We start from the raw sequence: 25,244 nt of genomic DNA on the forward strand, positions 1-25,244 counted from the left end.
CCAGCCCCGCTGCGGCTGAGGTGGGTCCCCCCTCCCTCGCCCCTGCGGACTTCTCCCAATTGGGGCTGCACTGCCTGCCGAGCGGCGGCGAGCGACCGGGCCCCTCGGGGAGGGGTGGTTCTAAGTTCGGCCACCTGCTGCCTTGACACCTGCGGGGTAACTGCTGGCAGCAGCGACCCGGTGAGCTTGAAACCCGGCGGGAATGCGACCTGTCTCCGGAATAGTCAAGTCCTTCGCCTCTTTGAGCCCCTGGCAACCTCCTTAGGAGCCTGTCACTTCTGCTTTCGGGCGCAAGGCTCTGTCCTAGTTAAGCCCCTTGGTTCCAACCAAAATCCTCGTGGAGAGGGCAATGACCCCGTGGGGCCCCCCTTCTGTCTGGTCACCTTCCTGAATTCAGGCTACTTGGTCGGTCGGTCTGTCTCTGTCTCGGGAAATTGGGGGACAGTCTGTGCTGGGGCCCTGGTGCAGAAAACTCTCCTCTCGGAGGGCTTCCTTTGCGGGTTCCTTGGGCCCTTGTCTGCCCTACCCTTCTCCAAAAGTCCCTCCTCCAGAACCCCTCTTCCTTCCCCTTTCCCCGGCTTGAGGCCCGCGGGGTGAAGGGGCTGGGGCCTGCCCTCTGACTGCTGCTGGGGACCCGGGGCTTTCCGGGTTCGCGGCCTCCTTGGACCGACGGGTCCCCAGCTCCGCCCGCGGGCGGCTCCCGCGTCCGAGGAGCTAAGAGAGCTATTAATTTCTCCGCGCAGAAATCGATGCTCTTGTCAGAACGGCGATCGATGCCAGCCCAGCCCAGCTTGGCTCTGCCCAGCCTGGGGGCCAGTGCCGGCTGGCCCGGGTCAGTGGCTGACGCTGGGTCACCAGGCGCCGCGCAGTGGGGGCTGCAGACTGCGTCCCCACCCACCCAACCTCGGAGGAGCTCACACCTTTGCGCGCGGGCTTCCAGCGCCACCCCGTGGCCTCTCCTGGAAATCGGCGTCTCGGCTCCCGGGTCTCCATTCTCCTGCTGTTTTGGGGCGACACCTTCCCTTTCTGTCTCTTCTGTTTTCCTTCCCCAGGTCCTGCGTTTGGTCATTTGGGGATCCCTTCCCATTTCTTTCTAGGCTTTAGAGAGTGTTTCACCTAATTTATCCCAAGTGACATGCACAGTCCCTCAGGCACGCGCCCCGTGCGGAGTGAGATCTGAGGCCGGGGGCTGGCTAGGATGTCCTGGACGGCAAGCTTTCCCTAAGCTCAGTCATCTCCCCTCCCACCTAAATACAGCTTCTTTAGGCTGGGAGAAATAATATATTAACTTCCCAGTTCCCCTACTTCCAGCAGACACCTCCGAGGAGTTCTGCGGCTGCCCTTCCGCGTCTCCTGGAGCTGGGGGGATCTTGGGGGAGTAGGCTGCCAGGGTGGGGGCAGAGTTGGGGACTTAGAATAGGAGGGGGAGGGATTGGAGTCAGAGGGGGCGGAGCGAGGCCGGGCGGGGGCCGCTGGCTCCGCCCTTTCCTGGCGGCTGGGTCTTTAACACTGCCCAGCGCACATGTCGCGGGAAGCCAGGCAGCCGCTGCTGGAAGCGCACAGACGGCGGCCTGGCCGGGGCGAGGCGGGCGCCGCCGCGATGCTGCGAGGCGGACGGCGCGGGCAACTCAGCGGGCACCGCCGGGCTACGGGGCCGGGCAGCCTGCTGGCCTGGCTGATGCTGGCATCTGCGGGCGCTGCACCCTGCCCCGATGTCTGCTGCCCCCACGGCCCTTCGGGGCTGCGCTGCACCCGGCCTGGGGCCCTGGATAGCCTCCGCCACCTGCCAGGCGCCGAGAACCTGACGGAGCTGTGAGTGTCTGACGGGCGAGGGGGCGAAGGGACAGGCGGGCATAGCAGTGCCCCGTGGGCACTGGCTTGCCGCTTCCTTGCTGGATCAGGAGGGGCGGGCGCGGCGGGAGGCTGATACCGTGCAGCCCGCGGCTGTGCCTCGGCTTTCCTCCGCTGCCCTGGCAGCCTCCGCAGTTACTGCCTGGAAGTTGGGCTCAGGGCAGCTGCGGTGCCAGCTTCGAGGAGAGGAAAGGGGGCTCTCTGTGGACCAGACCTGAGACAGCCCAGCCTTCTAGAAACCGCTTTCTGGAGCTCAGCCAGGAGTCCACCCTCTGCCCTATGCAGGGGCTGGTTATCCGCAGAGACATCCCCCCCCCCCCCCACACCAGTTTGGCATCCTCACCATTTTCCTTTTCCAGGGAGAAATCAGCCCCCTCCCCTTTCCTAGTCATGACCAGGCAACACCAGTTCTCTCTGGAATTGGGAATTGAACTGGAATAGGTGGGAGGCGCTGAGGAACCATAGCTTGGGGGTTGAGCTCTCTTCTTCCCACTTCCACCATCTCTTGTCCACACCACCTCTTGAATTGGACGTGGGAAATGAGAGCCCCACCTGGCTTCCCTCTCCCCACCCCATCTCCTTCACCACCCTTGTCTCCCTACTTTGGGCAGGGAGTCAGGGGCCTTGCTGAGAGACTCTCCTCCCTTCGGGACTGGAAACTAAGAGGAATCTCCAGCATTTGCAGTACTCTGACATCCTGCAGTAACTGGTTACAAAATACTCAAGTACTTTTTAGCAGTGGGTGAAACCTATGGGAGTATTCTGTACTTACTGGCCTAGAGGTACTCAAGCATCGCATGGTGGTGGCTGGAAAATACTTGAGTATTCTATGTGGCTGGCGGGGCCAGCAAGACTTCTAGAAGAAGAAAGGAACTGCTAGAATATTCTCCTCCTGTGGCCTGGGGTTAGCGAATGGGCAAGGAGCCCTGGCCTCATGTATGACAGGCTGGAAGGTATCTGAGGCAGGGGCCATCGATGTCTGGAAGTGACTTGAGCAGCCTGCGATAATTGGCACTGAGTTACTTGGGTATCTTGTGGTAATTAACAGGAAGGTACTTGATCTCTCTCCCTAATGGCCCTAGGGAGATGAGGAGGCAAGATGGCCTTGTCTTGGTCTGGACCTAGGTTTCTGCATGATGGGAGGGGGCCTGAGGTCCAGACTGTCACCCCCAGTCCCGTCCATTCATCACTCTGGGCCTTCAAAGCAGGGCCCAGGCTCCTGAATGTTCCCCATCAGTCCTCTCTTTTCCTGATTCCCTTCCAAGCCCCTAGTAGGTACAGCTGGGGGAGGGGGTGGAAGTGTGGACAGGTTGGGGCTGGGGGGGGGTGGGAGGCATGCAGGGTGGTGAGCTGAGCTGTCCCTCTGGGTGGGGGGGGCAGTCTAACCCCTGCCTCCGCCTGCAAGGTCCCCTCCTCCTCCCTCACCCGCAGAGCTAAGGAGGAGATAATGGACTCGAATAGACAGATTGATTATGAATCCAAACGAATGAGGCAGCTTTGAGCACGCTGCCTGACAGTTTGCACACACCCGGCCACACTACGTTCTCACCCCCTCCCGGGCTCCCTATAGCTCTAGGTCCTTTGGGCAGGGGCTGGTGGGGGGTTGGCAGGACAGGGACCTACTCTCTCAGAGTCACTGGAGTTTTACTCCCTAGACCTCAGGGGACTGAGGACCTGATGCCTGGCTGTCCTGCAGGGGCCAAGTCTGGGAAGGGCTGGCGGGGAGGGGTCATTCAGGCTGGTCCCGGTTCCCACAATTGAGGAAAGTACAGGGTAGAGGGGGAGAGTTCTGAGAACAGGCAGTGAGTCAGGGGCCCCAGTGTGTGTGGTGGGGGCAGGCCTGACGTGCCGCTGCAGGGCAGCTGACTTCTCAGGAACTCCCTGGCGTGCTAGATCCAGAAGCTGGACAGGGCCTGCGGTGTCAGAAATCCCCCAGCCCTGCACGCCTGCTTTTACTTCTGTCTTTCTCTTCTCCCCATCTTGCTTTCTCTGGCTCTCTGTGCTTATCTATCTGTCCCTCTGTCTCCATTTTCTTATCTGTCTCTCTCCTTGTCTGTCTCTGTCTCTGTCTCGCTGCCTGTCTCCTCCTGTCAGTCCCTTCCTCCTAGGTGTCCCTGTTTCGCTCTCTCTTTGTTTTTCTGCACCCTGCTCCCCACCCTCAGCCTTCCCATTGCCCTCTCACTGTGAAACACAGCCACTCGTTGCCTCTCCACTGTCCCCAACTCTGACTCCGTCCTCTCATTGCCCCTCTCCTCTTCCCTGGGTCCCTCCTGGGGCAGGGAGGGGCTCAAGGGGTCTCTGACTGACAGCCTCTATGCCTGTTGCTCGCTTTGCTGAAAGATGGCGGGGGCGGTGGAGGGGTTGCTTCTTGAGTGTGGGGAGGGACCAGCTTTGAGGGGGAGAGGCTGGGGTGTGTGTGTGTGTGTCTGCCCCTGTGCGCGTGCACAGCAGTGTGGGTGAGCCCAGGCGGTGGCCCCTGAGCGGTGTGTTTGGGAGCGCATATTTACATGGCCACAGGGCTTCCTGTGTGCTGGGTGGGGCAGTGGCAGGGATGAGCGCGGGCCCTTTGTGGAAGCAGGCTTTCCAGCGTGACCCCCTACTGCTGAGCGTGTGCAGGAGAGGCTCTGTGTTTAAAAGCAGAACGCCAAGCTGCAAATGGACTTGTGTGTGTTTGTGAGTGTGAGTATGCCCACACATTCTCACGTGTGTGTGTGCGTGTGTGTGTGCGCGCGTGAGAGTTACGCAGCTATGTTTGTCCCCGTGGGAGAGCGTGAGCACGCACACGGGCACACCTGTGGGTTCATGCATGCATGTGTGGACGTGTGTGAGGAGATGTGTCTCTGTGCATATGTTTACACATCTGTGTGTGTGCATGCTTGAGTGTGTGAGAGTGTGCATGTGTGGTGGTGTGAGGATGCATGCATGGGACGGTGTGGCTGTGTGAGGTGGTAGGTCTCCGTGCATATGAGGATGCACGTGTGTGGGCATGCCTGTGCATGTGTACGCGTGTAAACAGGTTTTTGTGTGACTGGGTGCATGTGTGCACACGCGCATGTGATTGGGAGGGAGGGAGGTGGGTGGGTGTGGGAACTCGAGTGTGGGCCTGGGCCCCTGTGACTCCCATCTCCTCTCCCCACAGCTACATCGAGAACCAGCCGCATCTGTGGCAGCTGAAGCTCAGTGACCTGAGGGGCCTGGGGGAGCTGAGAAACCTGTGAGGGGCTCCACACAGGGCCTGGGGGACCAGAGGGTCAGGGAGGGCTCAAGGGGCCTGGGAGGGGCGTGGGAGGACCTGAGAGGCTCAGGACGGAGGGGCTGGCCGCTCAGTGAGCTCAGTGGTCTCAGGGGTCCAGGGTGGCTGAGAAAGCTTTGAGGAGGGTGGGGAGGGGTCCAGGGCTCAGCACGGGGGACCAGAGGGCTGGCATGGGCAGAGAGTGCGACCCAGGGGGGCTACGACCCTCGGTGTTGATCCTGCTGCACCCTCCCCAGCACCATCGTGAAGAGTGGTCTCCGTTTCGTGGCGCCAGATGCCTTCCATTTCACTCCTCGTCTCCGTCGCCTGTGAGTGGCCAGGGCTGGGCGGAGGGGGGTGAGAAGACACCTAGGCTTGGGCGGCTAATGGGCTTGGCCCTCCCCAGGGAACTGTTCTGAGGATGGCCCCAGCCTGGTCAGGGAAGTCGTTCCGCCCGTTCTCCTGGGGCCTTCTTCTCATCCACTTCAGGGATGGCGGTGCCCTCAGCTCCCACCCCTGCCCGCTGGAAGGTCCTTCTTGCTGTCTCACTTCCATGCTTCATGCTACAGGGACACTTCTCATAGGTGCCTGCCTCCGTTTTCTTCCCCGGGCTCAGATACACACCCGTCCAAAGGGAGCAAGGATCGGGAACAGGGCCCCGGGTTCTGGCCGGGACTCTATCTCCCACCTGCTCCCTGGCCCCTGGGATAGCCTGGGAGCTGGGGGATCAGATCTGCCACTCGGTGTACTCCCCTGGGAGTCACAGCCACCCTTTCCGTAGAGGAGGGGGAGGGGCAGGAGACACCTCCAAAGGAGAGACCCTTGGAGTCCCTGGCAGCCCCTCTGAGGGTAGGAGTTCAGCTCCTCCTCTCACCACTGGCAGGTGGAGAGATGGGAAGTGTGGTGGGAGCCTGCCATTCAGAGCTGTGCTGGGTACTCTAAGCGCTCTGTGTGTCCGTGATTTAGCAACAACGATGACAAAATGAGGTGATGTTACCCTCACTGACTGTGTACTAGGGCTTCAGTTAAAAATGTGTACTTGGGCTTCCCTGGTGGCGCAGTGGTTGAGAGTCCGCCTGCCGATGCAGGGGACACGGGTTCGTGCCCCGGTCCAGGAAGATCCCACATGCCGCGGAGCGGCTGGGCCCGTGAACCATGGCCGCTGAGCCTGCTCGTCCGGAGCCTGTGCTCCGCAACGGGAGAGGCCGCGACAGTGAGAGGCCCGCGTTCCGCAAAAAAAAAAAAAAAAAAAGCATACTCAGTGACACCTCACGATACTTAGGTCGGTGAATCTTCACAATCAACCTGGTGAGAAAGGTAGTGTCATCTCCATTTTATAGATGAGAATTCTGAGAATCAGACGTGTTCAGTTTCTGGGCTGAGGTCACACAGCTGTAAGTGGCAGGACAGAGGCACACTCAGCTCTGTCTGGTGCTAAAGCGGGTAGTCTTTGTGATGCCCCTGTGGCGGCTACCCGCCATCTCAGCCTCCACAAACTGAAAGACAGCTAGGCAAGGGGAGGGGTCAGGGCAGGCCCCTCAGAGGCAGAGGGTCCCCGGAGTGGCAGCCTGGTGCAGGGTGCAGGGTCCTGGAGCTGGCCCCTCACCCAACTCCCTTTCTCTATCTCTACAGCTAGGGGGCTGGGGGCCTGGGGTCCCTTGCAGCCAGCTTTCCTTAGTCCCTGAGGAGGGGAAGGAAGGAGGAGTGGGGAGGGAAGCCGGGGAAGGACTCTGAGATCCTCACCACTGCGTCCGGCAGGCGGCAAGGGAGTGTGGAGGCCCCGTGATCCCCCTCCTCCTCTGGCCCCGTCCTGGGCTCTGTGGGCAGGCCGCACAGATGGAGCCCCTGCCCCCAGCTGGGGCCTCAGCACTTTGCCAGCTGGGGCCAAGGCTTGGGGAGGGGTAGCGGCTGTTCCCTCAGACCACCCCGCCTCCCTGGGGTCTGGGGAGGGGGTTCAGTGCGGTTAACCCTTGTTGTCCCAGGGAGAAGAGCAGGACTCAGAGAGCCCAACCGGTCCCCCCTCTCCAGTGACTCGTGGGCTAGTTGTAGTTGCCAGGGCTGGGGTCGGGGGAGCCAGATGTCAGCTTCCTCCTGGCTCCTCCCCTCCCTCACACTGGGTCAGAGCGAGGTCGCTCGCTCACAGGGTCTGTCTGCTCTGTCTCAACTCCCGCAGGGATCTGTCCTTCAATGCTCTGGAGTCTCTCTCCTGGAAAACTGTCCAGGGCCTCTCCCTACAGGAACTGTGAGTGTGGGGACTTCCAGGGTCAAGAGCGGCAAGTGTGTGTGTGTGTTTGTGTGTGCGTGTGCGCTCGGGCACTTGAACCTCTGTGTGAAGGTATGTGTCGTTGTGTCTGTGTGGAACTTTGGGGGTGGGGTGTTCTCTCTGGGGCCGCGTGTTTGGCTGTCCATATGCATGTTGTGAACCCCCCCATCGAAGCAGCAGCAGCAGGCCCACCATTGAGGTGGTGATTGCCCTGGGCACATTTGGGGTGGGGGGTGTAGAGCTGGCCTGGACAACTGATTGCGTGTGTGCTTGGGGGGCTGGGGGCTGGCATGGTTCTCGGGGCCTGTGCACACCGGCATATCCGCCCACAGTGTTCATGGGATGGGTGGGATGGCAGTGGTCCATGTTTGTTTGGAGGGCGCCTAAGGCCTCTGCGTCACCCCGGAAGGCTGTGCCCTTCTCTCCTTGTCACCCTACTTGGAGCCCTCACCTGGCTTGTCACCCTGGGGAGCCCAGGTGAGGGAATTCCACGTAGCCCACAGCTGGCTATCTTTGACTTTCGGCATTCTATTCTATAGGGGGGTCCATGAGAGGAACTTCTCCCGTGTCCCCACTCCTTCACCTCTAGACAGTCCACCCTGCTGTCTAACTGCACTCCCTCTTGCTGTAGTACTCCTTCACATCTGCCCTTCCCCTGACTCTCTTGGTGTCCCCCACACCCACCAGAGTCCTGTCGGGGAACCCCCTGCACTGCACCTGTGCCCTGCTCTGGCTGCAGCGCTGGGAGGAGGAGGGGCTGGGCGGAGTGCGGGAACAGAAGCTGCAGTGTCCCGGGCAGGGGACCCTTGCCCTCATGTCCAACACCAGCTGCGGTACGTGCTGGAGGTGGTGTGAGGGGCTGGGAAAGAGCACCATGCTTGGGGAGAGGGCACTGGGCAGGGCTCAGGGGGTGAGCCCTGGAGAGGGACTGGGAAACGGGCATTGGCAAGAGCTGGGGGAAACTGAAGGTTGGGGGGCAGGGGCAGGGTCTCTGAGGAGGGTGGGAGAAGGAGCCCCGCCCCCAGCTCTAACGCCCCTCGGGCATCCTGGGCCACCAGGTGTGCCCACGCTGAAGGTCCAGATGCCCAATGCCTCCGTGGACGTGGGGGACGACGTGTTGCTGCAGTGCCAGGTGGAGGGGCAGGGCCTGGAGCAGGCTGGCTGGATCTTCACGGAGCTGGAGGAGTCAGCCACGGTGATGGTGAGAAGCCTTCCACCGCCCGTGCCCCCCTGCCCCCCTCCTGATTCGAGGCCTGCACAGAGCACAGGAGACAAAGACAGTGAAAGAGAGACAACAAATAAGAAGCACATAAAGGATGAGGGATGGACAGAGATGGTTTAGACCCCTGGGACTAAGGCTTGTGCTGCTGGGCAGCCGCAGGCATGCACATGCCCTCAGGCCAGGCCCTGGCCCAGCAAGGACCCCAGGCTCCACCGATCCACCAAAACTTAGGTCCCCGCTCTGGGATCACGGTGCTGGCCACAAGAGAGAGGGTCACAGAGCCCTCACACATTGGAGCTGAGCAGGAGACCCCAACAGACCAACTCTCCCATCCACCTCCTTTCTAGATAAGGAAACTGAGAACCAGGGACAGGGCACAATATTTGCGGTCCTGCACCCAGGCCAGTTCTTGGGGGCCTTTTGGTCATTTTCTAGAGATTCTGGAAGCAACATCCTCTTGAGTGTGTGATGAGCATATTAATAAAGGAGGCACAGGTCTGGTTCCAGCTCTCTCACTAATTAATTCTTGGAGTGACTTTTGGAAAAATCCCTCAGTCTGCCTGCATTTTGGTTTTCTTGTCTGTCAGCTGAGGAGGTAGACATGATGGCCTTCTGATGTCCTGCCTGCCTCTGGGCACTCTCTGGCCTCTTATCCAGATCGGTCTTTGGGTATCTTCCCAGGTCTTGCCCTTTGTCCTCAGGCTGGCGACGGGCAGCTGAGAGTAGCTGTAGGTGACTCAGGAGGCCTCATGGACAAGGTCAGCAGGGGCCGACGTTGGGCTGTGCCCACCCAGAAAGCTGGCCCCTCATGGGTGGACACAGAGGGTCCAGTCCCTGGAAGGATCTGGGTCAGTGAAAGCAGCGGTGTGGTGTCCAATTTGGAGGCCCTCGCTTTGGGAGTGGAGTCAACCCCAGAATTGCTGGTGGCCCCTGGAACAATGTTGAAGGAGGAACCACAAGCCACTGAGTGGTTCCTCCTCTCCCAGAGATCAAAGCCACTAAGAGTGAGTAATGGAAAAGGGGACAAGACAGAAGCAAGAGGCTGGGCATGACCATCTGTGGAGAGACCTTTGATAAACTGTTTTGGGAAGTTGCAGGTTTTTGCTTTTCTCTTTGGGAGCTTTACATGTTTGCTACCACTTCTGTTTTCTGGAGATTTCCTATAGAAAAGCCATAGCCTAACTGGGTTAAATGGAGGGGAGGGGAGGCTGGTCCCCCTCAGGAGTGTGAAGGGTGGCAGAGCAGCTCCAAGGGAAGAGTTCACGGGACCCCATACCCCAGGGTGACTTGGAGGAGATGGGACAGCCGAGAGAAGCTTAGGGCAGGGCTTCCCCTTGGGGTGGCTGGAACCCAGGCCTTGCATAAGAGGCTGCAGAGCTCCTCTGGAATCTTTGAACTCACATATTCCAGTGGAAGCCCAGAGAAACTTCACCTTTCGTGGTATTTATTCAAGGGATTCCACATTTACAAAATTTCCAGATAAATCAGATTTGTCCACTACTTCATCTGTTTTCATCATTTTATGAAAATAGCTTTCTAAAATGTCAAAAGGTCATTTTGTTTACCTCTCCAGCTTACAAAATAAGAAAATCTTGGTTCAGCAAGATTAAGAATTGCCTTAAGGCCATATAACGTCCATGGTGTCTTAGGAAGAGAATCTGAATCGGATTCAGTCTTTTGATGACGATTCAGAACCAAGTCACTTAGCTTCTCTCTAACTTCACTCTCTTTTTCCATCTGCCAAAGGTAGTCACCATGATTCTACCGTTGCTTCTAACTGCTGCCCTGTTACCAGCACCATCTCTTTGTTTCTGATCTTCCTTGGGCTGAGACTAAGTTTCTTAGAAATATGTGTAAAACAAGAATGAGTAGGTGGTGAGGTCCTAGCTGGTTTTCCAGTTAGTTGTGCATATGAAGTACTTGGGATTTGTGACATCTATTTAGCTGTTTAGATGGGTGGTTTTATGGCTTGGGGTACTTTGTGCCTATTTTGAGGTTATTGGTTGTGTTCTAGAGTTTTCAGATCATTAAACAAATGATCCAGGAGATTCTGCAAACAAGCTCTAAAGGAGGGCCGTTCTCTGCTATATTCTCTCCCACACTTTTTTCCTTCCCCTCCCTCCCGGCCTTCCTCCCTTTTCCATCTGGCCCAGAGGGGCTCCCCAAAGACATCAGCTCCAGCCACCCTGCCTCCAATCCCAAGCTAGCTGAAGCTTTTCTTGATTTTCCCCTTTCTTCTCTGACCCAGCAATCTGGGAGTCTGCCGTCCTTGGGACTGACCCTGGCCAATGTCACCAGTGACCTCAATAGGAAGAACGTGACGTGCTGGGCGGAGAATGACGTGGGCCGGGCTGAAGTCTCTGTCCAGGTCAACGTCTCCTGTGAGTCCCAATGACTGCCCCTGCGCCCACCCCCATTCCTTCTTCCCTGAAAAGAGGATGTGAGCGCGGGGGGCTGCAGGAAAGTGTGGGATGTGTGTGTCCACAGCTGCTCCCTCCCAGCTGTTTCCAGATTCCCATGAAAACCTGATCCTTTGAGGGAAGTCCTGGGGGCTCGTCAAGGCCAGAGGGATGGAGATGGATTTCTTTTTGGCCCCTGCCCAAGTCTTGCTACCTGAAGGCCTCAACACCAGCTGCCTGCCCGTTCTCACTGCTCTGCTGTATTTCTTCATGTCCGTTCCTCCTTAGAACTTTTGCCCTACATCCTAGTTTTATTTTTTTAATTTTTAATTAATTAAGTTATTTATTTATGGCTGCGTTGGGCCTTAGTTGCGGCACGCGGGATCTTTCATTGCGGTGGGTGGGCTCTTCATTGCAGCGTGCTGGCTTCTTTCTAGTTGTGGCCCGGGCTTAGTTGCCCCTCGGCATGCGGGGATCTTAGTTCCCCCACCAGGGATCGAACCCGCGACCTCTGCTTTGGAAGGGGGATTCTTAACCACTGGACCACCAGGGAAGTCCCTACATCCTAGTTTTAAAAGAAGAAATTCCCCATCTAAGTTCCCCTTTAGGCTTACTGCCTAATTTCCCTAGGTCTGCCACAAATTATTTAAAATCTTCTATGTTATATACATTTTTCTTCTTGTGAAACATAACATACATAGATATGTACATAAAACATATACACCTTAAACAGTAATTATTCTTACCAGCAGTTCAGAAGACACTCTCTTCCTCTCCCCATTCAGAACCCCATCCTTCTCCTCCACCCCATCCTGACTTTTGTGATAATCATTTCCTTGCTTTTAAAAAGAATTTTACACACGTATGCTTCCCTATCAATATGGTTGAGTTTTGTCTGTTCTTGTACATTATATAAATGAAATCATACCTCGTATTATTTTGTGTCTAGTTTCTTCTGCTCAACGTTATTATTTTTTTAAAGATTTATTTATTATTTAGTTTTGGCTGCATCGGGTCTTAGTTGCGGGATCTTAATGGGATCTTTGTTGAGGCATGAGGGATCTTTCGTTGACGTGTGCGGGTTTTCTCTCTCTAGTTGTGACGCGCAGGCTCCAGAGCGCTTGGGCTCTGTAGTTTGAGGCACGCGGGCTCTCTTGTTGAGGTACGCGAGCTCAGTAGTTGTGGCGCATGGGCTTAGTTGCCCCGCAGCATGTGGAATCTTAGCTCCCTGAGCAGGGATTGAACCTGCGTCGCCTGCATTGTAAGGCAGATTCTTTACCACTGGACCACCAGGGAGGTCCCTCAACATTATTTTTGTAAGATTCGTCCACGTTAATGGGAGTAACTATTAGTTCATTCAGTTCACTGCTGAGTAGTATTCCATTGCATGAGTGCTGGCTGGAATTCCAGTATCAATTGTGTGTGTGTATGTATATATATATATATATATATATATATATATATATATATTTTTTTTTTTTTTTCTATTATTGAGGGGCTTTTGTTTCTTTCAGGTTGGGTCTATTTCAAACCCATATCTTTTTTCAAAAAGTTTTTAAACTGTATATATATATATATATATTTGTTTGATGTTTAGGCCCCCTTCCCGATCTTCTTTTTTTTTTTAATGTATTTATTTATTTTTGGCTGCGTTGGGTCTTCGTTTCTGCGCGAGGGCTTTCTCTAGTTGTGGCAAGCAAGGGCCACTCTTCATCGCGGTGCGCGGGCCTCTCACTATCGCGGCCTCTCTTGTTGCGGAGCACAGGCTCCAGATGCGCAGGCTCAGTACTTGTGGCTCACGGGCCTAGTTGCTCCGCGGCATGTGGGATCCTCCCAGACCAGGGCTCGAACCCATGTCCCCTGCATTAGCAGGCAGATTCTCAACCACTGCGCCACCAGGGAAGCCCCCGATCTTCTTAGGCTTGATTACACTTAATTTTTCTGGATCCCTCATCCAAAAGACTCCATGTCTAATTTCCGTAAGCCGGTACCCTACTTCTCTAGGACTGTTACTTATTTTCTTTAAACCCACCACTTAAGTTCTTTAAGCCTGAGTTTTATGTACCTGATGCCTGATTTATTTCAGATTTACTGTCAGCTTTCTCCAAAACGTCTCTCCTTATGAACCTCTTAGGGCCTGCTGACCAGTTTCTCTTAGGCCTACCCCCTGATTTTCAGCTGTCCACTCCCAGCCCCACCTAGGATTGGTCAGGCCCGCAGCTGCTCCCGGACTCTGTCTGTCCCCCTCTCTGGCCCACAGTCCCCGCCAGTGTGCATCTGCAGCCGGCCGTGGAGCAGCACCACTGGTGCATCCCCTTCTCGGTGGACGGGCAGCCCACGCCCTCTCTGCGCTGGCTCTTCAATGGCTCTGTGCTCAACGAGACCAGCTTCATCTTCACCGAGTTCCTGGAGCTGGCAGCCAATGAGACCGTGCGACACGGCTGCCTGCGCCTCAACCAGCCCACCCACGTCAACAATGGCAACTACACGCTGCTGGCTACCAACCCCTTGGGCCAGGCCGCCGCCTCCGTCATGGCCGCCTTCATGGACAACCCTTTCGAGTTCAACCCTGAGGACCCCATCCCCGGTGTGAGGGCCACCCTGAACCCTGCCCCCTATCCCTGGGTTCCACCTGGGTACAGATCCAGGTGTCCAGGGATGCCTGGCCCACTTCCTGCTGTGATCCTGACCTCAGAAGTTGGAGTGCCTGGTCTTGGACAGAAAGAAGCCTGGGGTTCTGGTGTCCAGCTCTGCGCTGTCCTCCTTTGCCCCTGCCTCCCCCAAACCCCAGGAGTCCTGAACCCCTGAGCTCTTCCATTCACTTGGGCTGGCTGAAGAGAGAGCCACGCACCAGGGCATCCCTGGCCCAGCTGGAAAAGGGCCACGTGCATCTTCTCCCTTGAGGTCCAGCAGCTCCACCTCCCCACCCCAGCCCCACCCACGAAGGGATGAGTCCCAGAGGGGGAAGGGGACGCACTGCTTTTTTCCCCATCTGATCGCTTTCTCTCCTCCCTCCTGCTGCAGTCTCCTTCTCGCCGGTGGGTGAGTAGCCCAGGCTGGAGGGCAGGTTCTGTCTGGTCCCTGGAGCTGCGGCTGGGGCAGGGGGTACAGTTAACCTGATCCTTGCGGGGTCAGCTGGGGCCAGGGTGGGGAGTCGGTAGAGGAGACACCGTGTGTGCCAAAGCCTATCCTTCCTGCCCTGTGTCCCCACAGACACCAACAGCACATCCGGAGACCCAGTGGAGAAGGATGAAACACCTTTTGGGGTGAGCGTGGGAAGTGGAAGCTCGTCCAGGACTTTAGATCAGGAGGCCGGGCTAGAGGCTCATCTGCATGTCGGTTCTGGTCAGAGCACAGAGATCAGTAGAGTCTGGCCTGAGCTTAATCAGCCCCTTTCACAGCCGTGACCCAGGGGAGGAGGAGGCAGGTCTGCGGGCCTGGCTCTGGGCATCTATGCAGGACGGAGAAACAGTTTGCTATGGGGGAGCTCTGAGAGTGCAGACAACCCCCAGATCTGACCACCCCACACCCTCAGGTCTCCATGGCCGTGGGCCTGGCTGTTTTTGCCTGCCTCTTCCTTTCTACGACGTTTCTTGTGCTCAACAAATGTGGACGGAGGAACAAGTTTGGGATCAACCGTGAGTTGGGGGGCTGCAGAATGGCTGTCTGTCAGTCCGTCCATCTGGCTTTGTTTCCTGCTGGCCCTTCCCCACTCTGTCCGCTGTGTGAGGGCCTGTGCACACGTGGAGTTCTACAGAGTGTGTGTTTGGGGTATACGAGGACAGGCTATGGGGCTCGTGAGTATGAGTGTGTCGGTGCTGGAGCCGGGGTGGTTTCAGAGGTAGCATCTGCTAATTGGTGGCTGGATTGTAGTCAAACACTAAGTGGATCTGGGAGGTCTGGGCTCTGCGGGGGGAGCAGTGGGGGAGTTCTCTGGTGGCCCACGGGGCCTGGGGTTGGACAGGAGCCAGACAGAGAATGGCCATAGTGCCTCCCCTTCCTCCTGCCTGCTGTCTGGCTTCCTAGCTCTTCTGTTCCTCCCGTGCAAGTTATGAGGTGGGGTCACCTGGCACCCTGCAACATGACAGGAGCTAGAGTGTGTGCCTGGGCTGTGACCCCTCCATGTTACTGTGTCTCCTTCCCAGGCCCCACCGTGCTGGCTCCAGAGGATGGACTGGCCATGTCCCTGCATTTCATGACATTGGGTGGCAGCTCCTTGTCTCCCAGCGAGGGCAAAAGCTCTGGGCTCCAAGGCCACATCATTGAGAACCCACAGTACTTCAGTGATGCCTGTGAGGGGCTGGGTCAAGGGTGCGGGCGAGCCTGTGTGTGTGTGTGTTCGTACATGTGTGTGTGCATATGTAGAAGCCCCTGTGTGTCATTGCCTCTGCCCACCCCAGGCCTGAACAAGCCTTCCCTCCCACCCCGCTGCCACCCATGTCCACATTATGTCATGGGGCTTGGTGAAGGTGTGAAGGCTCACTTTCAGTGTCCATCCTCCCCTTTGCCTGGAACCCCCTGTGCAGAGCACAGCCCTGCTGGACAGTCCTGTCCTTGCCCCTGTCCCATCCTTCCCAAGACTGGGGCTCTTGTCTGACCCTGCAAGCCCCCCGCAGGTGTTCATCACATCAAGCGCCGGGATATCGTGCTCAAGTGGGAGCTGGGCGAGGGCGCCTTTGGGAAGGTCTTCCTAGCTGAGTGCCATAGCCTGCTGCCTGAGCAGGACAAGATGCTAGTGGCCGTCAAGGTAAGACCTTGGCCAAGCGATATTGCTGGCCCGGGCCCCCCTCCCAGAGCACCATCATTCCAGGATGGGGTGCTCAGGCTGGTGGGTGGGAGGCTGCGGTCCGGCATGGTTCACGCCTTGTGGGTGGATGGGTCACCTTGGACGTGGGGAGGTCAAGGCTGGGCCCTCACCCAGGCCTGTCCCCGCCCCTGCCATCCAGGCGCTGAAGGAGGTGTCTGAGAGTGCCAGGCAGGACTTCCAGCGGGAGGCCGAGCTGCTCACCATGCTGCAGCACCAGCACATCGTGCGCTTCTTTGGCGTCTGCACCGAGGGCCGCCCGCTGCTCATGGTCTTTGAGTACATGCGGCACGGTGACCTCAACCGCTTCCTCCGGTATGAGGGCCCGGCCCTGGCGCTGGCCCCTGGCCCGTCGTCCCTTCCCTACAAGCACATCCCTGCTTGTCTGCTGAACTACGGGGGGTGGGACACCAAGAAGAAGCAGGAAGGCCCTGTCCGCAAGGCAAGTGTGAGGCAAATGTGTGAATGTGAGGAGAGTCCGTGCGGAGGACAGAGCGGCACCGTCAGGGAGGTTGCCTTAGCAGAAGTCAGGAGCTGAATCTTCCAGATGGGTGGGCTTTGCAAAGTGTGTGTGCACTTGCGTGTGGCACACAGAAGCCAGGCCTGTAGGAGGTGGCAGTTTTGATAACTACGATAACAGCAATAACAGGCATTTATCAGGCACTCTCCACGCTCCAGGCACTATGCTATATATTTTATAATTCATTCTAAGTATGACTGTCTGTGCTTATACATATATGTCTGTATAATAATGGAAACGTATACTTATTTTTCATAGTCTCCTAGCATATATGAAGAAAGTTACCAAAAATTCGTTTCTTTGGCTTTGGACAGAACAACTCTGATATGTTAACTAATTTGTACTGATAATTTTAATAGCTTCAAGAAATGTACCCATTTCTCAGATGAGGCTTACAGAGGTTAAGTGACTTGCTGGAGGGCACACAGGTAACAAATGGTCCAGGGAGATGTGACCCCAGGCAGAGCCCCGCTCTCAACCCCTGACTGTGATGGTCACATATTCCCTTCGTCGAGTCCTACTCCGATGAGGTGGATCCCCTGTGAGGTTGGGGCAGTGTGAGGCAGGGAAAGGGCCAGGGTTTGGAATCAACTGTGACTTATTAGCTGAGCCTACTTTGCCAAGTAGATTTCCTCTCTGACCTCAGTTTCCCTACCAGTAAGAGGGACAACGGGGGACTGTGGTTCTGGATGAGTGTGTTTGTACAGCTGATGGTAGTGATTTGGTCTCCAAACATCCCTTTGGGAGTGTCAGGTCATTCATGTAGCCAGGCTGCAACATTCAGCTGGGAGAGACCCCAGAGTGTGAGCTTATCTTGAGCATGGGGAGGAGCCAATGGAGGATGTGGAGAGGGAAGGAGGTGAGGGCAGACCTGAGGTTAAATGTGGAGGTGAATTGGTTCAGAGGAACCCAAGTCAAGAGGAGGCCAAAGGGGAGCCCTTCCCCTTACTCACCAGATGCGGTGTGGGCTCTGTGCTAGGGACCGGATGCAAGCCAGCATCCATCTGGGGTCCAGGATGGAGGAAAAGCAGCTTTATATAGTGGAGAGAGCACGGGGAAACCGAAGGAGGGAAACATGAAAGCTCCTAGATGAGTCTGGAAGACTTCCCCTAGGAAGGGCCCATTTCTATTTCTACTCGCCTCTGGGCCTCTACCTCTGCCTGGTACGCTGGGTCTCCTTCCCAGCCTCTTCACCCACCCCTGTCCCCGACCCCTTCAAGTGGCTTACCCACCTCCCTTCCCAAGGGCTTGAGTCTCAGTTTAGATGTCTCTTCTTCCATGAAGCCCTCCCTGACTTCTTCCATCCCTACCCTGAGTGCCCAGCAGGTGCTCGCCACATTGCACTGCTGTAACCTGTTTATCTGCATCCTACCCTCCCCTGTAGCTCTGGTGCTTGGCATGTTGGAGATGTTACCCGGAATAAGTGAAGAAATAAATTTTTGAGGAGAAAGTTGGCCAGTAGGAAAGGGCAGTACTGACAAAACCTACAGCTCAGACAGCTTCAGAAGAAGGAATATTTGGGGAATGGAGATGAATGATCAGGTACTGGTCTAGAGGGATGGCTGTGGGGAGGAGGAGGGCATCCTGGAAACCTTTGGAAGGAAGGCTGGATACCGAGGGCAAAGGTGAGAGAGACAGGAATCGAGGACTGCAAGATTTCAGGCTCACAGCCTGGGTGGGGGATGTTCCCTTCACTGAGGCAGGGGCAGGCCTGGGGGAAGATGTTGAGCACTTCGCAAGGGCTGAGTCGGAGGTGTACCCGGGCAAGAGATGTAGGGGCCAGTGGGCAGCTCCGGTGGGCTTGGAGTTCAAGGGGGCTGCCTGAGAGGAAGGCATTAATGTGGAAAGTGTGGGCACCAGTGGAAGCTCTAGAGGTGGGGCACACCAGCCGGCCCCCATCCCGGTCCCTCCAGACAGCTGCCTCCCCTGTTCTTTCTTTCCTACATTCCCTGAGTCCCTTCCCCACCCCCCCAGCTCCCTGGGCTCCCTTCTCTCAGGCTCCTGGGGGTTCTCTCCTCCCAGCCTATCCTTCTCCCTCACTCTTTCTCGAAGGTCCCACGGGCCTGATGCCAAGCTGTTGGCTGGCGGGGAGGACGTGGCTCCAGGGCCTCTGGGCCTGGGGCAGCTGCTGGCCGTGGCTAGCCAGGTCGCCGCGGGGATGGTGTACCTGGCGGGTCTGCACTTCGTGCATCGGGACCTGGCCACGCGCAACTGTCTGGTGGGTCAGGGACTAGTGGTCAAGATCGGCGATTTCGGCATGAGCAGGGATATCTACAGCACCGACTATTACCGTGTAAGTCTTTCACCCCGACCCCTCCCACAGCATCCAAACTGTAGACACGCTAATGCCGAGTCCCCCTCCGGTGCCTGCCCTTGCTGGGCACGCCCTCCTCTTCCTCAGGCGGTGTGGTGTCTGAGACTCTCTGGCTCTGGTTTTTAACCCTCCTCCTACCCCCTCGGCCCCCAGTGGAGGAGGGTCTGTCTCCACTATCACGGAGGGAAACGGGCACCATCGGTTTTTCCCTTTTAGCCCTGGGCGGGAGAGCCACTTCTATTTATTTTTAATGACGGGACTGGGGGCGGGTCTGCGTCATGCGTCAGGAGAGGCTGTCCGCGGTGGGCGCCCGCAGGAGGTGACGCAGCGCCCGCACGCCGGCAGGTGGGAGGCCGCACCATGCTGCCTATCCGCTGGATGCCACCTGAGAGCATCCTCTACCGCAAGTTCACCACCGAGAGCGACGTGTGGAGCTTCGGCGTGGTGCTCTGGGAGATCTTCACCTACGGCAAGCAACCCTGGTACCAGCTCTCCAACACAGAGGTCAGCCCCGCTCCACGGGTCATTCCCTGCCGGCCGCCCTTTCCCCGCCCCTTCGGGTCGCTTTTTCAGGAAATTCTGTCCCCTTTTGCCCCTCATCCCACTGCCGGCAGGCCGGGCACCCACCCAGCACTGCTGGGTGACACTGCTCTCTCCACCCCAACCCTGTTCTTTTCTCACATTCTTCCTTCTCCTATTCTAACTGGCTCCTGGGGGAACCTCAAAGCACTTATAAATGGAGCCCAGACCTCCATCCCTAGGTGCATTTTATAGGCCTAGTAGGCATCATCAGGGTGAAAGGGAGAGGCATGGAAAGAGGAACACAGCACGAGAGGGCCTGACGCTGCAGCAGGGAGGCTGGAGGTTAGACTGTAAGAAGGATGGTCCTACACCTCCCCTTGCTCTCCTGGCTGGACACAGGTGTTCCCTCTCCCAGAGCAGCTCCCCCCACCCCCTCCTTGGCTCGCAGCTGTCAGTTTCCATATCTCCTCCTAATGCAGTCTGCTCCCTGGAGGCTGGTGGCGTGGGAGAGAGGGTTATAGATTTTAATTTTCTCAAGCACTGAGAGAAGGAATGGAATTAGTGCCGCCCATAACCCAAGCCCTCTAATGGCGAGGGAGGGAAGAAGGTGGGAAGAGACGCCAGGCCCTTCAAGCATCTCCCTGCCACGGTCTCTCCTTCTTTGGATCCCTTAGCTGCTCTTGCCGTCCTTCCTGGAGTTTAACTTTGATCTTTCCTGCTGCAGTTGTCTTTTAAGAGCAGCTAGGTCCCCACAGAGTGGCACCTACAGAAGAGAAAAAAAGTGGGGTTGCCCTCTACCTTAAAATGCAAGCCAGCCACTTTTCAAGGCCTTTACCTGCAGCCCTGATCTGTTTTTTTTTTTTGCCCTCTGGAGCTGAGAGATGGAGAACCCTTCCCTTCTTCCATGCAGCCCTCAACACTAAACTGATGGATTTGGCAAATGCCTTGGCCCCTCCCCTTCCTTAGCCCACCTGGCAAGTCTTCCTAGGGTCTGATTCCAGCCCTTCGAGATACAATTCTACCCCAGCCCAACCCTCCCAGGGTCTCTCTAGCTTTAATCCTTCCACTGCTCAGTGTCAGAGTGGAAAGGAATCTTGGGATTCACTGCATCCTTTCAGACTATTAGTAGCTATGAGGCCCAGACATATCGTATGACCTGCCTTGGGAGCTTCAATGAGGCAGAGGCAGTGCTGGGTCTGGCCTCACTCTCCTGCCCCCAGCCCAGTATGCCCTCTTCTCTCTCCCTCTGGTGGCCCCAGGCGATCGAGTGCATCACACAGGGACGTGAGCTGGAGCGGCCGCGTGCCTGCCCACCGGAGGTCTACGCCATTATGCGAGGCTGCTGGCAGCGGGAGCCCCAACAACGCCACAGCATCAAGGATGTGCACACCCGGCTGCAAGCCCTTGCCCAGGCGCCTCCTGTCTACCTGGATGTCCTGGGCTAGGAGGCTGGCCCAGGGGCTGGGGCTGAGTAGCCGGAATACTGCAGCCTGCCCTCAGCGACCCCCATGGCTCCCAGCAGCCCCAGGGTGATCTCAAAGCATCTAACTCACCCTCAGCATGCGGGAGGGGACAGGTGGGGTCTGGGAGCGGAGGATGTTCCTGCTTCTTTAGGCAGGGTTCCGCAATAGCAATTATATTTATTATCCCTTGGCTGTGTCTCTTGCCAATTCTTGGGATGATGTTCTGGGAGGGGGTTATCGGGACTCAGGTAGGGGGTGATTCTCTGGGATCCTCCCCCTCTCTGCTTAACCTCAGCCACCTACCCCTACCGCATGCAGCTGTCACCTCCACCTCGTAGTTGTGGTTTGCCTCCCAGTCCCGTGGTCATCTTGTCCGCCTGGCGGTGAGGCAGCCTCAGGTCAAGCTTCCCGGACCTTCAGACCCTAATTGCCTATCTCTGTATTTCACTCAGGAAGGCTGCAGTAGGAGGGATTGAAGTTAGATGTGGAGGTGGACAGGATGGAAGCATTGGTGGGGTGAGTGTTCCTTGTATTGGTGCGCCCAGAACAGAGCAAGCACACAATACAACAAAAGGTTGAGAAAGAAAAGGTGGGGGGACAGCTTGCGTATGTGGGCGCATGTGTGCATGAGAGCGCACATGCACATGCATGTGCACGTGTGTGTGTGTGTGTGTGTGTGTGTGTGTGTGTGTGTACATGTGGCAGGGACAGGGAAGGAGTAGGATAAAGGAATGGTTGAGGGAAGCAGGACCCCTTGTTCCTTCCCCTCTGTCACTCTTGGCTCTAAGCTTTGAGATCCATACCTGGAGGCCAGGAATTGAGCAAGGTGGCTGTTTCCTAAGGACCAAGCCATCTCCCCATTCCATTCTGCCCGAGGGAGGAGGTAAGCTCTCCCTTCCCCTCTGTCCCTTGGAACACCACTGGCCCGAGGCTTCTGTCAGCTCCGAGGCTGGGTGAGGTCCCCCACCCCAGGACCTGGGCCCTGCCCCCATCTTCCTCACCCTGGAGCCAGGGAGGAGCAATTTCCTCCCACCCTCAGCCCCATCACTTCCAATCACCTGCCCAGCTCCTGCAATAACCCACGCTCCCCATGGCTCCTCAGGGCTGATGGCGTGGCTGTCTCATGTCCCTGGGTGCCCAGCTCTCCCCACCCGCTGATTCAATCTGGGTCTTATCACCCCTAGGCCTAGCCCGATGGTGTCTGCCTCTTGTCCAGGCTGGTTAGTGCTAATGGAGGTCTGACCCAGGGCTGCGGGCTGATTGATGGGGGGGTCTGGTCCTTGAGGGCCAAGTTCAAAGGCCCTCCTCTCATGCCCTGGGCTGGGTGGGGCTGCTGCTGCGCCACCCCCGGGAGGGAGGGCTTAAGCAGAAGTGATTGGGAGGAGAGGAGGTTGGAACGTGCTGGGAGAGACAGGGTCAGGGGGTCAAATCCAACAGGTGAGCCCAGAGACAGTGCAAAGAGAGAGACAATGCAGACACAGAGAGGGACAGGACCTAAAGACGTGGAGACAGGCTGAGAGTGCAAACAGAGAAGGAGAAAGAGACACCCAGACGATGGACACAGATGAAGAGACGGGGGCACAGATGAGTGACGTAAACAGACACAGGTGGGACAAGCAGCTGAATCAGAGCGTCCTGCCGAATAGCATGGCCTCCTCGGAGGGTGCCTCTATCTTGCCCACACTTCCATCCTCCCCACCTCCTCAGGCCCCTTGAGCCTGTCTTCAGGGCCGAGGAGGGAAGTGGTACACACTTCCAGCCTTGGAGACTCTGTGGGTAGAGGCGTAGGGGGCCTGGAGTTTGGCCCACATTGAGCACCACTGAAGCAGAGGGGATGGAGATCAGGTGGCAGAAGGGACCTGCCAGGGCATGTGGAGCGTTACCAAGGTCAAGAGTATGAGAGTCTCAGAGGCTCTTAAAACCACAGCTGGAGGTATTGCTGGAAAAGCTGGACAGGTGAGGTGAGGGGTTCTGGGAACAAGGTTAGGACAGGGAAAGGAAAATGCTGGGAGACTGTGGGAGAGGGAATTGGATAGCTTTCATCGATCTGGGAGCAGGAGCCTAAGCCAGTGACTTTGATTCCTTCAGGCGATTGGGGCCTGGGGCCTTGTCCTGGTGGTAAGGAGGGAGCTTGCACCCACTTTGCCAACTTCATGACCTAAGAGCCCCCGTCGTCCGTTCCCTTCATTGATGGGCACGTAGATGAGCACATTGACAGGCACACCAGCCCACCCTACACAGCCAGGAGTGCACATGCAAACGTGTACACACGTGGCACCTCCCCCTCCCCGACTCATAACTGTTGGATCCCATTGTCTTTAATGGTGCTCCCCCCACGCCACTGGGACACATGCCCCGTCCCTGTTAATTACCTCCTGGCTGTGCCAAGTCCATTAACTGCCATGCCCACCCCTGCCACACACACACCAGCTGAGATGAACGCCTGCAGGGGGATCAATGGAAGGGGGCCCTGAGGACCCCATGGGGAGCTGGCACAGGGACAGCCACCTGAGGCTGTGGGGATCGGACATCTGAGTCCCCCAGACCTGGTGTCGTTCCCCACTACCCCTCCCTCTCAGAGATAGCTGTCTTGGTTGGGAGACGCAGGCTCAGATGAGGTGGTGGATACTGCAGGAACACCCAACATTGAGGAAAGAACCCAGAACTCCCCTGTCTAAGGAAGCTCCTGCCAGCATCTCCACAGGGCTCTGGAGAGAAGGAATCAGTGATGCAGAAGCCAGTGTGGCTCCCCAGGGGCCCCCAGCAGGGGGGATGGGCTCTCTACAGAACCCGAGGGTCCAAGCCTTCCAAGGCTGACCCCCTCAGCCTTCCTAACCAGCCTCTGCCTCTTTCCTCTCTGCTCCCTTGGGGGCTGGATTCCCGACAGGAGGGCGGAGCATCTGTTCAGGTTTCCAGGAACAGTGCAGGCAGAGTGCTGGGGCAGCCCGGGTGGAGAATGTCCTGTCCTGTGTCCCCTTGAACCACCAAGCTAAAGAGAGATCCTAGAGAAATTCCAGACTCCATAGGCCCTGGACTCTCTAAGTACCAGCTGGAGAAAGCCTGTTTTGCCCAATTCCTAATGTGGCCTTAGACAGGCTGTCCAATGAGAGAGGGGCTGACAGTCCTGGGAGGAGCCAGGACCCAGAAACCCCAACTTTCAGTCTACAGCCAGGCTGAACCACCAGGCAGTCCAGCCCCACCCCCAGAGGGGAGTGAGGACTCCACAGCTCCAAACATCAGTCCCCTCCCAGATTCTCTCTCTGTCCGGTCCCGCCCCATCCCCGCCCCACTCCAGCTCTGATGGACTCCAGTGCTAAGATGGAACGTTTGAGCAGCTCTGGCTCTGGGGCAGTGGGGAGGAGAGAGACCTGGAGCCAGGAGATGGAGACAAGACAGGGCCAGAGCTGCCAGAAAAGCCCACTTAGGGGCAAAGACAAGGAGAGAGGGGGCAGCCCGGAGCAGTGCAGAGAAACAAGAGGTGCATGCATAGGGCATGGAGAAAAGCAGAGAGCCCCAGCTTCGGCCCAGAGCCCTGGGGCAGCGTGTTTTACTCTGAGCCCTTGGACCCAGAGGCTCTTTAACACCCCCTCCTACTCAGCTGGGTCCCTTCCTCTTTTTCGAGGGCTTGGTTCGCTGGAGATCAAGCTTCTAGACTCTGCAGCCAGAGTGCCTGGTTCTGTGCCTACCAGCTCTGTGATACTTAGCAATTTACACAGCCTTTCTGTGCCTTAGTATCCTCCTCTACAAAATGCAGATAATAATAGCACTAGGGCTTCCCTGGTGGCGCAGTGGATGAGGGTCCGCCTGCCGATGCAGGGCACACGGGTTCGTGCCCCGGTCCGGGAAGACCCCACATGCCGCGGAGCGGCTGGGCCCGTGAGCCATGGCCGCTGCGCCTGCGCGTCCGGAGCCTGTGCTCCGTTCCGTAACGGGAGAGGCCACAGCAGTGAGAGGCCCGTGTACCGCAATAATAATAATAATAGCACTAATCTCCTAGGGCCATCATGAGATTTAAACAAGTCTCATGTGTAAAGATTTTCCAGTGAGGCCTGGCCTGTGGCAGGTGCTATAAAAATGTGTGCTGCTTTCATTCCTCTCTCCCACACTTCCTCCTCCTTTTCCGCCTCCTCCTCTCTATCCTATGACAGGCTTTGAGCACCCCAGTCCCAGGCCTGGTCCTGGTCTTTGGGGTGGGATAGGCCAGGCTGGCAGGAAGAATATTTTGGAGGGATAGTGCTCACAGAAGAGAAGCTCTTGTCCCCTGATCCCAACCACCCCCTCCAGCTGCACCAGCTCCAGAGAGGTCTAGCCTGGCTGTGGCGTGTGTGAGGGAGGAGAGGGCTTCTCTCGCCCTCTGAAACCCCACGGGCTGTGGGTCTTTGGGTATCCCCCAACCGGCCCTGGTGGAGGATGGGCCCCAGGTCTGCAGGGATGGCAGGGCCAGAGCGGCCCCCACTCACCGCCCCATCAACTCCTGTCCCTCAACTGTCTGACTTCCCCCAGTGGGAATTCCCCTCCTGGCTCACCTCCTCTGGGAAGCCCTCAGGGATTACTCGGACCTTGGTGCCCCTGTAGGGTGTTTCTAAGGTCACAAATCCTCCCAGGCTCTGGGTCAGGTCTCCAGTGTATACATCCAGGAGTGGGAAACCTGCTT

General features: G+C 57.2%; 1 protein-coding gene across 2 annotated transcripts; it reads left to right on the forward strand.

Moving 5' to 3' along the window:
- The first annotated feature begins 1,585 nt into the window (after window positions 1–1,585).
- NTRK1 (neurotrophic receptor tyrosine kinase 1) lies at window positions 1,586–20,701 on the forward strand. Of its 2 annotated transcripts, XM_060008438.1 has the most exons (17): window positions 1,586–1,812; window positions 4,991–5,065; window positions 5,341–5,412; window positions 7,257–7,325; window positions 8,034–8,179; window positions 8,405–8,547; window positions 10,817–10,949; window positions 13,228–13,554; window positions 13,992–14,009; window positions 14,181–14,233; window positions 14,503–14,605; window positions 15,113–15,259; window positions 15,584–15,714; window positions 15,914–16,086; window positions 18,344–18,584; window positions 18,951–19,109; window positions 20,387–20,701. In XM_060008438.1, exons 1-17 carry the CDS (start codon window positions 1,601–1,603, stop codon window positions 20,570–20,572), a joined length of 2,388 nt encoding a protein of 795 aa, XP_059864421.1. In that variant the 5' UTR covers window positions 1,586–1,600; the 3' UTR covers window positions 20,573–20,701. The 2 variants fall into 2 exon arrangements, with proteins under 2 accessions (XP_059864421.1, XP_059864429.1); XM_060008446.1 differs by lacking the exon at window positions 13,992–14,009 and having other exon boundaries at window positions 1,601–1,812.
- The last annotated feature ends 4,543 nt before the right edge of the window (window positions 20,702–25,244 follow it).

This window comes from Delphinus delphis, chromosome 1, assembly GCF_949987515.2.
Source record: "Delphinus delphis chromosome 1, mDelDel1.2, whole genome shotgun sequence".
NCBI lineage: Eukaryota > Metazoa > Chordata > Mammalia > Artiodactyla > Delphinidae > Delphinus > Delphinus delphis.